The 17,151-nt window shown below is 32.5% G+C and overlaps 1 protein-coding gene across 1 annotated transcript; it reads left to right on the forward strand.

The window, feature by feature from the left end:
* Positions 1–14,566: 14,566 nt before the first annotated feature.
* Positions 14,567–15,934, forward strand: LOC131876250 (probable disease resistance protein At4g27220). The gene has a single exon (XM_059221147.1). It carries the CDS (start codon positions 14,567–14,569, stop codon positions 15,932–15,934), a length of 1,368 nt encoding a protein of 455 aa, XP_059077130.1.
* The last annotated feature ends 1,217 nt before the right edge of the window (positions 15,935–17,151 follow it).

Here is a 17,151-nt window from a genome sequence, read left to right on the forward strand (position 1 = left end):
AAAAGGTTTTTGATCCCAAACAAGAGGAAGAAACAAATAAAAACTTTATATCATAATGCTTGCTCTGCTGCTAGCTTTGCTACTGGATCTGCTTCTCCTGGATCTGCTGTTGGATCTACCCATGCCACCTTTGCTTCCACCTCTACTACTTTCTTTGCTCCTATTGTTGGTGCTACTATCTATGCTTCTGGATCTCTAAATGGAGAAGAAAGATCTGGGTATGGAAAACTAAACTACGGTGCTGCTCCTCCCATCTGACTCATGCGTTGATGTGGTGTATTCCACCAGTTGATGGGTGAATATTTGCAGCTTTATTCAATGATTAATGGTGAGAATACAAAATGTGATTTTTATGTAGTTTATGATATGTAGTTTATGATAATTATAAATAGAGGTAAGAGTATTACAAAATGAGAATATATTTATTTACGGCTTAGTGATTTCTTCATCACATTATATAGATTAGTATACCTATCTTTAGAGAAATATAGGTAAAGTACGCCGATAGATATCTTAAATTGAAACCTAATTTTTACATATTGTCACTTCAAAAATAAAATGAAACTAAACTTCAAATAATTATGAAAAACTTTCCATTTAGAAGCATTCTTCAAATAATTTCTCCACAATAAAGCTCTGAACAAACATTATGATATATGGTTATTTTTCCTTGTCTAATTGGCATGATAACGATTGTATTAGAGAAATTCTTCCAAAGCTTTTTTTAATTGCATTAAACATCTTAGAATGAAAAAGCATGAAGAAAATAAATTTATTTCATAACCATTAAATCCTAATTTCTTGCCAAAACTGAACATAGTATACTAATACAATACAATAGCCAAGCATAATATGCATGATGGGGCAGCCCCTCTTAAAGTAGTCCATTCCATCGATACAAACTTTATAAAAACCACATTGATCACAAAGAAATGGGAATGGACTGCTTTAAGAGGGACTGCCCTAAGCAACAATTTGACACAAAACCAATTTTCTAAACAATTTGAAATCTCTACCAAAATCGAATCTACTGATTAAAAATATTATTTGATTTTATATTTGCATTAAAACAAACATCCTAAGATGGGTCTAGTAGAGAGACCCACAATGTTGGAATCTAATCAAATTTGGTAGATGATCCCAAGCAATTTTTTTAACAGCCAAAAAATAAAACTGGGAAAAGGGAAAATTCATAGAGGGATCTGTTGGGACACAACTCCGCTTGCTTGGTTGTCACAATTCTCAACAAATGCATAGATTGCCTGTTCAACCAAAACATATATAACATGTGATTAGAAATCCGTTAATTCTTGTAATGGTTTGCTTCATTTTACCAACCGTTTCTTTGAAAACTATTCATGCTTAGTTGTATATTATTTAATTAAGAACTGTCCTTATTTAGTTATAATGCAATCGAAGAATACTAACTCCTTTCTTTATTAGGAGAGACACACTTTATCTGAGGGTGAGGCTATTATTTAATTAAGAACTGTCCTTATTTAATTATAATGCAATCGAAGAATACTAACTCCTTTCTTTATTAGGAGAGACACACTTTATCTGAGGGTGAGGCGAGTAATCGAATAACAAAGTTTTAATGGAAAATTAAGAACTTAATATCTACTTACCAATATGGTATTCAATGAGCCAAGCATCCCTCCTAATGCGCTAAATCACATAATGGAAATATTCAAAGTTGAAGGGATCATGGATTTTGCACGATCTACAGGGAAGCATTGGCAGTAAACCCTAAAACATGGTGCTAGCTCCAAAAATGATAATTGACTATTGTCCCATCAAAACTGTATATCATGATTCGAATATTCAGTAGATACAATGCAATCCCCATACTGAATTTAGACAATTATTAGATATTGAAGAATTGAATCTGGTTGCTTCAAACTTTATAGACTTGAGCTCGTTGAGATCCATGTTGACATGATTTTAACTTTCAAGTAATTGAGATACAAACTCTAATGCTACGCTTAAAATCTCACAGGAGGCTACTCGTCCAAGAAAACCCTACAAAGTGATGAGAGGATTGTTTGTGAGGGGAGGGTAAAATTTATATGCCAAGAGTCCGTAACCGAGCAAGGGCTTATTAATAAAATTTATTCTCAGCATAGACATTAAGAATATGACATGCCACTATCATTTAATGCTTTTCTAAAACAGGATCTATTGTAACTGAAGTGATGAAAATTTCTATCCTTAGGTGGCAATTTTCTATTCTTGAAAGGTGGGCGGCCAACACAATCATTTCAGGTAGGCATGATTAAGAAAGACGTTTCAAAAATAGGCAACATTCGAATTGGGTTGTGGCTCCTATAATGATATCGTTCTGCTAGCCATGTGGAATTGAATATGTATCACTTGCAGGTAGTGGGTGGCGACCCCTAAAATTGTATGGTTATGCCAGCAATGAACACTTAACATATCATTTATCAAAAGTAGAAAAAAAGGAAAACACTGATTAATAACACAACATTTCAAACTTTTGATTAATAACACAACATTTCAAACTTTTATATGTCAAATAGCCAGACATCACTATTATTGTTGTTGATAGCAACATTATAAAACTATTAAGGACTATGATGGTATAAAAAATTTAACATAAAATTTCAAAAATAGAGAACAAATTTGATAAATTTAACACAGAAGTTATTAGCTGTTGTTTACAAATAGTTATAATATCATGCACAATTTCCAAACAGAAAAACAACACGATCTGTAACGGTTCAGACTGCAGAATCAGTCATTGATCCATCCATCCCATTTACCAGAATGATTTGGGGTTCGGTCGTTGATCCGTCCATCCCATTTACCAGAATGATTTGGGGTTCCTGATGTATCACAACTTCAGGTGGAACAACATCAGGAAGCACCTTATACTGAGGTGGCTCAAGCCTCACAAGCGCCACGGTCGGATTCTTCAAAATATATTAAAAGGTTTCTCCATTTTCTTTCACAGTGGACTTGAGGAATGCAACTAGAACACCTGCTGCAAACCTCCTCATCGACTCGAGTTGGATTTGGCACTGGCAAAGCAAGCAGAGCAACCAAAACAGTTTGTTGTTGAGAATATCATTTTTGTAGTAATCGTTGGCAATAAAATGGTATGCCGATGTCAAAGGAGTCAATATCTCCATTAGCTCAACCTCCCCCGACCCCGCCTTTGGACCCGTATTCCATTTGTACACAATGAATGTAGGCCTCCCTAACCTATGTTACCACACCTCCAATAGCACGCTCCTACTATGTTTCCCCCCTCAATAAGTCATCAAATCTAGTTCTCCTCAATCTCCAATTGCTATGGGGAACGAAGGATGAAATACGATCAATCCTCCCACCTAAGTGGTTCTCTCTCCTCTTCACTCCCACTGCTAACTCCTCTTCGGGTAGTTCTGAATGTTTGACACCTCCCAAAATAGGTACACTCTAACCAACATAAGAGTATGCATGGAACTGCATCCTCCATTAAATGTCCTCACTAGTCAGAGGGAGCTATCCTTCCCTCTCCGTCGGCCAAGCACTATCAGCATCCTACCAAATAGATTTCACATCCCATGATTGATCGACAGAATCACTGTACGCCTCTTCAATATGGTAGCTCAGCTTTGGCGCTCTGCCTAGACCCATTGATTCAACCTCTAGTTCATCTTCTCGAGCAGGAGAAGAAAGATCTTAGACCATCATACTCTCTATGGTTGACGCTTCTTTTCTAAGTGCATTTTTATGGACAGAAGGAACCGGCCCTACCTCTATTTTGGGGGATCAAGAGAAAGATGCAGTCGTTATGAACAACATCGGCCACGACTCTTTCCTTGGCGTCCACTCTTCTGACAAATTAATGTGCACTCTTCTATAACGGTTTTGACAGATTTTATTCGCGTCTTCCACCAGTCCCATTGTACTTTGCCAACTCACCTTAAGCCTTACTCACCTCATGCATTAATCACCTTGCATTTTTGATACTCCTATCACCTCTACTTTATTGGCAGTCAGATGTAGTCAATTTATTTTTGGTAGACAACATAGGCTAGTCCATTTATCTTTCCTTTTGGCTATATTTAGCTTCAACATGGTAAATGGATTATATTCTGCTAGGATTGTGTAACGTTTCTACTCACTCTTCCACCACCAGCATCACTATACTGCAAGTCAGCATGTCAATTTTTTTTAAAAAGGCATTTTTGTTTACGGACAACTTGAATCCCATTGTAGATTGCCTCTCGGCGAAATAACAAAATGTATATTGTTTTCTATTATTTGTTGTTTAGATTCAAATTTAATATAGGTTTATATGGTTATAATTAGTGTTAGGGTTAGGGTTATAGTTAGTGCTTGAGTTTGAAATAGACATGAAGTTAGGGTTAGAATTTAGAGCTAGAGTTAGAAAAATAGACATGAAGTTAAGGTTAGAATGTAGAGCTAGAATGCAAATTAGTGTAACATTATATTTAGTTTTATTGTTATATTTAGTTTTATTGTTAGAATTAGTTTTAATTTTAGAATTAGAGTAAAGGTTAAGATTATAAATGTTTAATTAAGTTAAGGTAAGATTATGTATTATATAATTAAAACTAATGTTAATGTTAGAATTAAAAATACTATTAGAATTTAATATTAATATAATATAATAATAAAATATTAATATTATTAATATTATAATATTATGTTTATAATTCAATATACTTTAGTATACTATGTTTCAAAATAAAAAAATAAAAAAATAGAACATAATTTGAAAAACAAAACTAGCTCTAAATTCTAACCCTAACTTCATGTCTATTTCAAACTCAAGCACTAACTATAACCCCAACCCTAACACTAATTATAACCATATAAACCTATATTAAATTATAATAGTATATATAAATTTAACATTGACTCTAACACAAACATTAATTCTACCTCTACCCTTAATATTAACACTAATTTGATGATTCAATTAGGGTTAGGGTTTGGGTACATAAAGGGTTAGAGCTAGAACTATAGTTACTCTAAGACAAATATAATGTTTCTAAATTATATTTTCATAGAGTGATAGAACATACAATTTTTTTCTTTTCTGTTAAGATAATGTTGCAAGAATCTTAGTTATCAATTTAGAAAGATAAAAACAAGCTTGTATGTTTCTAAATTGTAAACATAAAATTTATTTTTTCTAAATTGTAAACATAAAATTTATTTTTTCTAAATTTAAAAAATCAAAATCACATATTTAAACAAATAATTTTAGTCATCAAAATATAATGTTTTGAAAAAATCAAATTTATAAATACATGTGATTTTTCAAGATCAAAAAGAATTTTAATATTTCTAAATTGTAATAATAAAAATATAATTTTAATGTTTCTAAATTGTAGTAATAAAAATATAATGTTTCTAATTTATATTTGCATAGAGTGAAATTATATTTGCATAGAATGATAGAACATACCGTTTTTAGTGTTGCAACAATCTTAGTTATCAATTTAGAAAGATAAAAGCAAGCTTGTATGTTTCTAAATTGGAAACATAAATTTTAATTTTTCTAAATTTAAAAAATCAAAATTACATATTTAAACAAATAATTTTAGTCATCAAAATATAATGTTTCTATATTGAAAAAATAAAATTTATACACACATTGAAAAATCAAATTTATATACACATGTGATTTTTCAAGATCAAAAATAATTTTTACATTTCTAAATTTTAGTAATAAAAATATAATGTTTTCTCTTTTTTGTTAAGATAATTTTGCAAGAATATTAGTTATCAATTTAGAAAGATAAAAACAAACTTGTATGTTTCTAAAATTTAAGTTTTCTAAATTTAAAAAATAAAAAAATCACATATTTAAACAAATAATTTTAGTCATCAAAATATAATGTTTCAATATTGAAAAAATCAAATTTATACATACATGTGATTTATCTATTTATCTCTTTATTGTGTTATAAAGATTAAAAAAATATATGTTTTTAAATTTTAATCATAATTAGATCTATTAAAATAGTTTTTAAAATATTAAAATCTAAAATAATTATAATGTATAATATACACTTAATAAAAATTTTAAATTATTATTAAAATAATTTTTTTTAATTATTAAATATTTATAACTATTTCTCAAATGTTAAACCCTTAAATAAGATTGTGGTTTAATTACAGTTAGGGTTAGGGTTGTATTAGGGATAGTGTTAAGGTTGTATTGGGTTAGCATTTAATTTTTATAAGAGTAGAGTTAGAATAAAACAAGTAATCTTAATCAAAAGAAAGTTTAAACTATTTTAATCTTTGTATTAATAAGATTATTTTAATTAAAACTAAGTTTAATCTATTTTAAAATGCCTTTATTTTATTACAACAAAATTTAAAGGTATTAATCTCATAAAAATATTTAAATAATGAAAACCAATTCATAAAAAAAATACATAGTAATGAAGGATTTATTTTAAGATTTTATAATAAAATGATAATAATTTTTATCAATGCATTATCCTATAATAGCAACTGTAACATAACCATAACTCTGAATATTCATTATCCTTGACAATAAACCCTAATTCTATCCCTAATTCTAACCCTAACCCTAACCCTAACCCTAACCCTAACCATAACACTAAACCCTAACCTAACTGTAACCCTAAACCCTAACCCTAACAATAATACTTAGTCTTAACCATAAACCTAATCCTTACCATAACCCCAACAACATGCTTTATCCTTGAATCATAACCCTTCCTGAGTCATAACACTAACTGTAACCTTAATTGAGTTGTAATGCTAACCGTAATCCTAATTAAACCCTATCCCTAACCCTAATACTAATTCTAATTGAACCTGAACCTAAAACCTTACCCCAAGCATTATCCTACAATAATAACTATAATTGTTAACTAAAACCAATTATAACTATTATTTTATCTATACTACTATAACTCCCTCTAATCTATACCCTAACCCTAACAACCCTAATCCTAACCCAAACCCTAACTCTCATAGCTATCATCATAGCCTATCTTTCTGTGTGATCTTAACTCTAACCCTAACCCTAATCCTAATTATAATTCTAGACCTAACTCTAACCCTAATCATAATTTTAATTATAATCTTTAAACTTTACCCTAATTATAATCACTAAGACTAACCCCAATACTAACCCTAACTCTAACCATGATCCTATACAAAAACCAAAACTTGATGCTAACCCTAACCATGATATACATCCTAACCATTATCATATTCCTAACCCTAACCATAATGCTAACCTTTATCCTAATTAAACCCTATCCCTAACCCTAATACTGATTCTAATTGAACCTGAACATTTACCCCAAGAATTATCCTACAATAATAACTCTAATCATTACTAAAACCAATTACAAATATTATTTTATCTATAATACTATTACACCCTCTAATCTAGACTCTAACCCTAACCCTAACCTGATAATGACCCTAAACCTAACTTTATATCTAACCCTAATCCTAACAACCCTAATCCTAACTCGAATGCTAACTCTTATAGCTATCATCACATATTATCTTTCATTGTAATCCTAATTTTAATTCTAACCCTAATCCTAATTTTAATTCTAACCCTAACCCTAGCCCTAATTTAAATTATAATCACTAAGACTAACCCCAATACTAACCCTAAACCTAACCCTAATTATAACCCTTACACTAATTATAATTATAACCCTAAACCTAACCCTAATTCTAACCCTAACTCTAATTTAATTATAATCAATAATTATAATCTTTAACGCTAATGCTAATTAGAATTATAACCCTAATTATAACTCTAACCCTAACCATAACACTAAACCCTAACCCTAACCTAACTGTAACCCTAAACCCTAACCCTAACAATAATACTTAGTCTTAACCATAAACCTAATCCTTACCATAACCCTAACAACATGCTTTATCCTTAAATCCTAACCCTTCCCGAGTCATAACACTAATTGTAACCTTAATTGAGCTATAATGCTAACCCTAATCCTAATTAAACCCTATCCCTAACCCTAATACTGATTCTAATTGAACCTGAACCTGAGCCCTTACCCCAAGCATTATCCTACAATAATAACTATAATCGTTAACCAAAACCAATTATAACTATTATTTTATCTATAATACTATAACTCCCTCTAATCTAGACCCTAACCCTAACAACCCTAATCCTGACCCAAACCCTAACTCTCATAGCTATCATCATAGACTATCTTTCTATGCGATCTTAACCCTAACCCTAACCCTAATCCTAATTATAATTCTAGACCTAACCCTAACCCTAATCGTAATTTTAATTATAATCTTTAAACTTTACCCTAATTATAATCACTAAGACTAACCCCAATACTAACCCTAACTCTAACCATGATTCTATATGAAAACCAAAACTTGATGCTAACCCTAACCATGATATACATCCTAACCGTTATCATATTCCTAACCCTAACCATGATATAAACCTTAACTTTGACCACAATACTAACCTTAACCCTAATCCAAAACATAACCATAAACTGAATCCTAGTCCTAACCATACCCTTAGTTATAATTGTAAACTTGACACTTAACCCTCACCTTAACCATAAATTTAACCCTAATATTAAACCATAACCATAACCCTAACCCTAGCCATAATCCTAACTATAATCCTTAACCTTAATGCTAATCATAATCCTAAACCAAAACCAAACCCTAATGTTGATGCTAACCCTAACCATGATATAAACCCTAAACATTATCATAACCCTAACCCTAATCATAAATCTAACCTGAACCATGATGTAAATGTTAACCCTAACCATAACACTAACCTTAACCCTAATGCTAACCATAACCATAATACTTGCAATTAAATAAAGGTTTATATTATCATTAAATAAAGTTTAATATATCTTAAAGTTTAGTATTTGCTTTGATCTTGCAACACATATATATTATATAATATAGTCTAAATAGATATTTAAAATTTCATATATCTCTACATAATAATATAATATTATATAGTTCTATTTTGAATTTTTTTATTGTTTCCCATGTTGCGTCGTGACTGCTACTAGCTTACATATATTTGATTTTAATCAAATATATATATATATAATACGCTAAGAGATATCCTTATTGAGGCGCCTATTTTTATCATGTACCTGAACTCTAATAGGCACCTCGATAAGGATATCTCTCGACGTATTATATATATATATTTGATTAAAATCAAATATATGTAAGCTAGTGGTATATCAGCTTTAATGATGATAGTGAAATGTTGCCAAAATTTCTAATTTGATATGATTTGGTCGAAGACCGTTCAACATGAAAACGAAACACCATGTACAACCTCGACGTGAATTAGGCCTATTTCCTAGCTAATAATGGTTAGCATGAGCATGTGGGGTCTTTCAAACAACCAAAAAAAAATCTCTAAGATAATTGATTTTGTTATTTTTATTTATATATTGTTCGAGCCAAATTCTTAACGTATTTTTCTTTAATGCAGGAAACACTTGGAGGTCTTCAAACATTTTTTCCACATAATTCATTTTATTAAAATAAACACATGAATGAACATCACTAGAATAATGTTCCACATCACCCTCTTTTTAGCTTCTACAACAAATAAATTGTTGATTAAATTGAATGATGTTTTCCAAACAACATCTCATTTTGTTTAGGATTGCATTATAATATCTTCTTATCATTGTATTTCTTAGTACAAAATGAATAGAAAGGTTACTCCACTCATTTTCGATAAGTAAAAATATGCAGTATCTACTACTCCTATTTCTTTCCTCCGTTAGAATCTTCAAGATATGACAAAAAAGTGAAAACTTTAGTAGATTAGAGACATAATTGTAATATTGAAAATTGCACACCCTTGGATTAAGATCATTCACCCTCAATGGCATTTAACCACATTAAACAACACTTATCCACTCCTCTAGTTCTAGTGGCACCTATATTAGAAAGAATATGTTTCCTTACATCTCAATTATAGGACATGCCTTATGTGCCCTCTTAGCCTAGCACAATCATTAAGAAAGAATGTCATTTTTCTGTAAGTAGGACATTAGTGGGATGTGAGCTCAACAATCAATTCATGGATAAATTTTTCTTTGTAGTAATATTTTCCTCATAAAAAATTTGAGATTACATGCTTAATGCTACTAATTGAACCATTGAAATATTTGTTGTATAAGGCAACCCTTATTTGTGGTCAAATAAGTCAATGATGATTTCATAAAGGATGAAAAATGTGTACACTATAAAGGTATGGTGGAGAGTTTTAAGTAGTTATTCTTAGATATATCCTTTGAGTAAGTTTCTTGCACCAATAATAAAGTCATTGATGCAATGACCACTATCAACTCTCTTTTGGACATGTTTGATGAAGCTCATGCACATCACTTCCTTATAGAATAACTTCATATAACATATTAGGGTAACTCAAAATTTGATATGACATGTGATATTATTTATTTCAACACTCCCTCATATAGGAACATAGACATGCTTATCTCCAAATTTAAACCATTCATCTAGACATGTCACCCCAAATGTAAATCCCTTAATCAACACGTCTTTCATTCTAACCTCCTTAGTGGTGCACTCTGCTATAAGGGCTATGATGGAACTTTACTTAAATATCTCAAGTCAAATGAGGCTAACCTTGCACTTATAAAGTCCATAAATGGTATTTGTGGTGCTCATATAAATGGCGTAATCCTTGCTAAGATTTTTCTTCACATAGGTTATTATTGGACTACCATGGAATTAGATACCTTCCAACAGGTGAATATTTTATTTCTTGTCAAAATTGTGGGGGCATCATTCATGCATCATCTCAAGATTTGATGTCGAACACTACACCATGGATTTGATCTACCTAGGTGGTAACCTTAATGGAAATATTAATGCCACCTCATCCAATGTCCATACATTCATTTTATCAATATTGAGTATTTCACCAAGTGTGTTGAAGTACTTCCACTCACTTCTACCACTGGCATCCAACTATTTAAAATTATCCTTAACCATCTCATGTATCATCATGGCATCTAATACACCATCAACATATGAAATAAAAAAATCCATAAAAAAGAATGAAGTGTGATCCCTATATGAGAAATTTTATATCAAAGAAGAAGGGGTCCACCCCATATTATCCACAAAGTAGCTTTTTGCACAAAAGCATCCACATCCCAAATTATTAAAACAAATCACACTTTGTAATGGAGTACTTTGGTATTATTTTCTTTATTTCCTGTATTTGAATTATTTTCACATGCTCTACCTAAGGTTTTTTCTAGTCTAGGATAGAGAGCTTGTCTTTATTTTTTAATTCCTACTTGCATTTCTAGACTTGTTCTTATAAATACAAATATGAATAAAGATAATAAATGGAGGTTTTAGGTAAATTCATTGGGTCTCTATATTACCATTTCTAAGTTTTCATCGAGATCATAAAAGTTAGCAGCTTTAGAAGGACATGAGGTAGATGACCCTATGAAAATAATACATCTCAAATGCTTCTCTGCTTAAGACCTTAGTGATAATATTCCAAGTAAAAAAAATGGAAATATACAAACATTCAAAAATCCAAAAAATGGTTAAAATAAATATTTTGTCCAATAGTGAAAACCACTCCAAGTATAGTGCCTTAGGAAATTACCACTATGAAACCCTTGAAAACAAGCATCATTTGTAGTGGGAAATCACTATTTTCTATAGGAATGCATCATATATCCCCTCACCTCCATCAAATTACCTTTAGTGTTTAATTCATCCCCTTTACCCCCAAATTTTCTTCATTGTGGTCACATGTGCTATCATACTAACTCATCCCACTTCTTGCTCACACATGTGAGGATGCCAGATTGGAAGAATCTTAATCCTCTACCCCATCCCTCAATTTTGGCTCATCTCTATCCCTTTTCTCACACATGTGTGGGTATGCATAGCCTTTCCCATGCAACCTAATCATAGGTGTAGGTTGTTGGATAGTAGATGGCATCACTACAAGCATACCAACTGCTAGTTTAGAGGAGGATGAGATCATAATCATACAAAAAATTTGGTATCAAATTGGATAGGAATGCACATAGATTATTTCAGCTAGTATAGAGATTGTGGATATAGTAGACATAAGAAAATCTTGTAGACCTGGTTCTTACTCTAGTTTGGAATAGAACATCAAGGCTTCACCAAAAACCAACACGACCAAGTTATTCTAAATTGTCTTCTTCTTGTTTTTATTTATACAAGCAACGTTGTCTAAAGTTCTAGAAGTTGAAAAATAATTTTTTATTCCACAATGTTTTTATTTAGATTCTAAACTCCAAAAAAAATAAAATTGGATTCTAGAATTTAATAGATCACACTTCTTAATGGAAAATAGATTATGTATTTTAAATTTACACAAGTTAAACTTAATGAAGAATTTTATGTCCATCAAATTAGCATTTAAAATAGTATTATTATGTCTTGTATTTGTTTTACTACCTTCCATTGCATGTTATTCTGACCATGAATACACAATTGGCGCAAAAAATTTCCGTCATGTATCTATTGTATACCTCCTATTTTAAAATATACTATTATGGTTTCAAATTCACACATTTTATTTTATTTCATGTCGTTACTATTTTTTTTTTTTGAAATAAAGTATACCTAGTAGAAATCAAAGTAATTAGAAGATTTATGAAGAATCAAATTTGCTTTTTAAATATACTATTATGGTTTCAAATTCACACATTTTATTTTATTAAGAATAAAAAATTTATCATTAATTTTTTTTGATATAAAATATAATAAGTGGAAATCAATTTAATTAAAAGATTTATGAAGAATCCAATTTACTTTTAAAATATACTATTATGATTTCAACTTTACATATATTTTATGCTATTAAGAATAAAACTTTTATGAAATTATTTTTTGAAATAAAATGTAATAAGTTGAAATCAGATTAATTATAAGATTGGGAAAATCAAATTTACTTTTAAAAAATATACTATTATGGCTCCAGCTTCACACATTTTATTCTGTTAATAATTATTGGAAGTGAAATTTACTTCCGTTTAATAAGTATTTATTTTTTTAACTTTTTTTTGGATTGTCCCCAATGTAAAGAAGATTCTTGTCGAACGAGGTCTCTGTGAACGAAGAAATTAATAGCCTTTCATATCAAATGCTAAGATAGCGTTTGCCTTTCAGATAAGCCAGCAGATTAGCCTTCTCTGACTATAGCTTTGGCAGCCATTTGTTCGTATTTCCCCTGTTTTCTGTGAGAAAATTACTTTCATTAGAATTTCAAGTTTTTCTTCAGGTGCCCCAAAATGGTTGACCTCGGCTTCATCCCTGGTTTTATTGGTTACGCCATTCAATTGGCTGGAGATCAGCTTATTCATCACATCAACGTTGCTGTCCGATGCAGGAAAGAGTTGGATTCCCTCAGAGATCAGCTTCCAAGAATAAATGAAATGAATTTGGAATTGCAGAGGTATCAAAAGGCTCTGAACTCTGGCAAAGTGAGTACATCCTCTCATGCTTTGCCTTCCACAGTCAACAGCTGGTTGAACAAATTGAGTGAACTTCTGGAAGAAGCATCTGATCTGGCGGAGCGCTGCACTGTACCCTCATACTTTCATCCCATTTCTCGGTACACAATGAGCACAAAGATCAGGCAACTCACTGCAAATCTGGAAAAGCATGTGGAAAAAGATGTGGCCACCGTTGCTTTCCTCCACCAGCTTCATCAAGATGTGTCTTACCGTCAAGGATTTGAACGGATCGAGCGTAGAATGGATTCTCTGAAGCGAACTGCTGCACTTGCCGGCACATCTGGAGATCTCATTGCATCTACTTCTTCAGCTGTTCCCAACACAAGGTATATTGAAGAGGCACTCATCGTCGGACAAGATTCGGCATCAAATGAACTTGCGGAGATGATTCATTCACAGCAGCACAAAAAATTGTCTCGATTCGGCCTAGTTGGGAAGGGAGGGGCTGGTAAGACTCTGTTACTCAAACGAGTCTTCAACGGTGACCAGGTACAGACTCTCTTTTGCAATGACTTGATGCTTTTGCTTACTGTTTCACAAAATCCCTCTTTCAGTGCTCTCAGAAAGGAGCTTGTCAAACAAATAACTCTTAAAGTAAATGAAAAATTCGAGAGTAGAGAGGAAGACCATGTGAAAACTTGGTTGAATCAAAGCATGGCAAAACACAAGTTTGCCCTGTTTTTAGATGATGTTTGGGAAACAAGTGCAAGCTGCTTGTTAGAGGAGCTGTGTGTGCCTCTCTTTCCACAACACAAGTCCAACATCATCATTGCCACTTCCAGAAGTAATAGTGTGCTCTCACAGTTGGGTGCTCCAAATTCATCAATCATCCAAATGCAAGATTTGAGTGAGGATGAAAGTTGGAGCTTGTATTCTTTTCATGCCTTTCCAGACAGCGACGGAATGTTGCCCGGGAGCATTGACGAAGGAATAGCGAGGCGTGTGTGCAAGCAGTGTGGGGGCTTCCGTTAGCCCTTAAAATAATCGGGCACGCAATGGCAGGCAGCGCTTCAAATGAATGGGAATTCAAACTCCAGAGGTTGCAGAACGATGGTGTGCACTCGCTTTCCGATAGGTTGAGATTAAGCTACGATGCGCTGGCCGACGTGGACGGTTATGTCATTTCCTTGCAGTTGTGCTTCGTCTGCCTCGCTGCTTTCTCAGAAGACAAAGTCATTTATACTGAACTTGCTATAAAGTACTGGATTGGAGAAGGGTTGGTGGCCGGGACGAATCCTTTCCAAATTGGAGAGATATACGTCAATTTGTTAGCGGACCGATGCCTTATTGAACCAGTAAGGAGGGGTTACGACGGAAATGTGGTCCATTTCAGGGTGCATGATGTTTTGCACGATTTGGCACATCAAATTGCTGAGAAGGAAGAAAAATGCTTATTTCAGGCAGGCAGAGGTTTATCTGAGTTTCCAGCGCATGACTGTTCAGGACACGTCAGAGTTTCATTGATGGTCAACAGTTTGACTAGCATTCCAAAGGCATTCAGAGCTCCTTATATCCGGTCGTTGCTACTTGCCCACAATACTTCTTTGAAAGAAATTCCAAAAGAGGTGATTGGGAGTATGACCGCTCTCAGGGTCCTCGATTTGTCATATACAGGTCTCCAGTCGTTGCCTAAAAGCATGGGATGTTTGAAGCATTTAGTTTGCCTTATGTTACACCATGTGCCAATCAAGAGATTGCCAAACTCTGTCGGTGCTCTCAAAAACCTTCAAATATTAGATCTTTCTAAATCTGATATTACAGAACTCCCGGATGGCATTTCTAAGTTGACTTCCCTAAAACTTTTGGACGTTAGTTCCTGTGAAAATCTGCTGCGCATGCCTTATGGGATCTCACGCCTTACGTCCCTGGAGTACCTGGGTGCAATCCGTTCTTCAAATATAAGTTGGAATAAGCCTGAAAAACTTTCAATTAGTGATTTGGGCACCCTAAACCAACTTAAAAGGTTGGGGTTTGATAACAACGGTGAAATAATTAGAGAAGGAATGCTGGGAAGCTTGCGGCAGATGGAGTATCTATATTTGCGACTCACAGATATGGAAAGGCTACCCCATGACATGACTGCCATGTTGAAATTGAGGAAACTCCTCCTTGTTGGTCCTCAATTACTTGAAATTGAAAATTCATTTTGTGAATTTCAACATCTGAGCTACATTAGCTTGTTTGAGTGCGACATACTGAAACAACTACCGGCCATGCAGAAACTTCCATATGTACTGCTCCAACATAGAGAAGTTTCCAGAGGAAGAAAGAGCACTTCCCAAGCTAGAAGTATTTTCAATGGTAGAGGTGGAGAAGTTGGAGCAGCTGCCAATAGTGGAAGAAAGAGCACTGCCTTCACTTAAAATATTGACAATAATGAAGTGTGAGGCATTGCAGATGTTCCACAGTGTTATTGGAATTTTAAGAGTGTAGAGAAGATCAAATTGTATGGTTGCTCAAAGGTTCTTCATGGCATGGCAGAGAAGGAAAACTGTATCAAGTCAAAAGCCAAGGTTCAAACAATAACATTATTTACCATGGAAGCTAAGACATTGGAAAGGCGCTACAATCATATGGTTGGTAGTTCTAAATCTTTTTATTATGGTGAATTTTGGTGTAATGAGATGTTTCAGTTTTTGGATGACATAATCGATTTTATTTGTTTTGAATTATATCATTTAAAATAATGGTATATTGCACAACAAAAAAATGTATATTATTAAGTTGTTATAATTTGAGAATAATATATGTGATTATATGGGATAAAGGTTAAATAGAGATATTTATTAGATTACAATTTTTTTATTTTGATTTATTTGGTATCTAAAGTAATTTATATCTTAAAATTTATTAGGAAAACCATTTAAAATAGATTGATTAGTTTTAAATATTACTTACTTCAGTAGTCAAAGGTAAATTTACTCAATGAAATAAGAAAATTATTTATGATTTCTTAGTGTGGATAAAGTGATAAGCTATTATTGACTTTTTGACTATGAACATATATGAGGTTTTATGTAGTGCCCCTCTATGCTTTGCCTCAAATACATGTTACTTTGATATATAAGACTATTTGATTCATTTTGTGTGGCCCATTTTCACTGATCTATGTGAATGATTACATTCATGTGATCCTTGTTGTTAGGATATGTTATGTTGCTTATGCATTTCAAGACATCACTATTGCTATATTTCATTGAGTTGGATATTGATGTTTGAATTGAGATACTTATGACATGGATTCTATTTTGAAGATTCATTATAATGCATTACATCAATATTAATCTATGTTCAGGTGATATCATTTGACTATTGATGATGTGAGATTCTATGCATTGCTTGCTTAAGGTTTAGGGGGATAGGAATGATTTCATATTACTCATTCGTGAGCTCCATACGTTTTCATGATTTACTATCACTAGTTGGGATTAAAGATTTATATGTACATATATGTATGTTTGTATACAACATATATTGGTGAGGATTGCAGGTACTAGTCATTGACTCCAGCTAGTACCACAGGTCTAAGCGTGTCTTTATAATTCCCAATGGTGATAAAAAGAGATAGTGCAAGGCCCAA

Source organism: Cryptomeria japonica, chromosome 5, assembly GCF_030272615.1.
Source record: "Cryptomeria japonica chromosome 5, Sugi_1.0, whole genome shotgun sequence".
NCBI classification, from domain to species: Eukaryota; Viridiplantae; Streptophyta; class Pinopsida; order Cupressales; family Cupressaceae; genus Cryptomeria; species Cryptomeria japonica.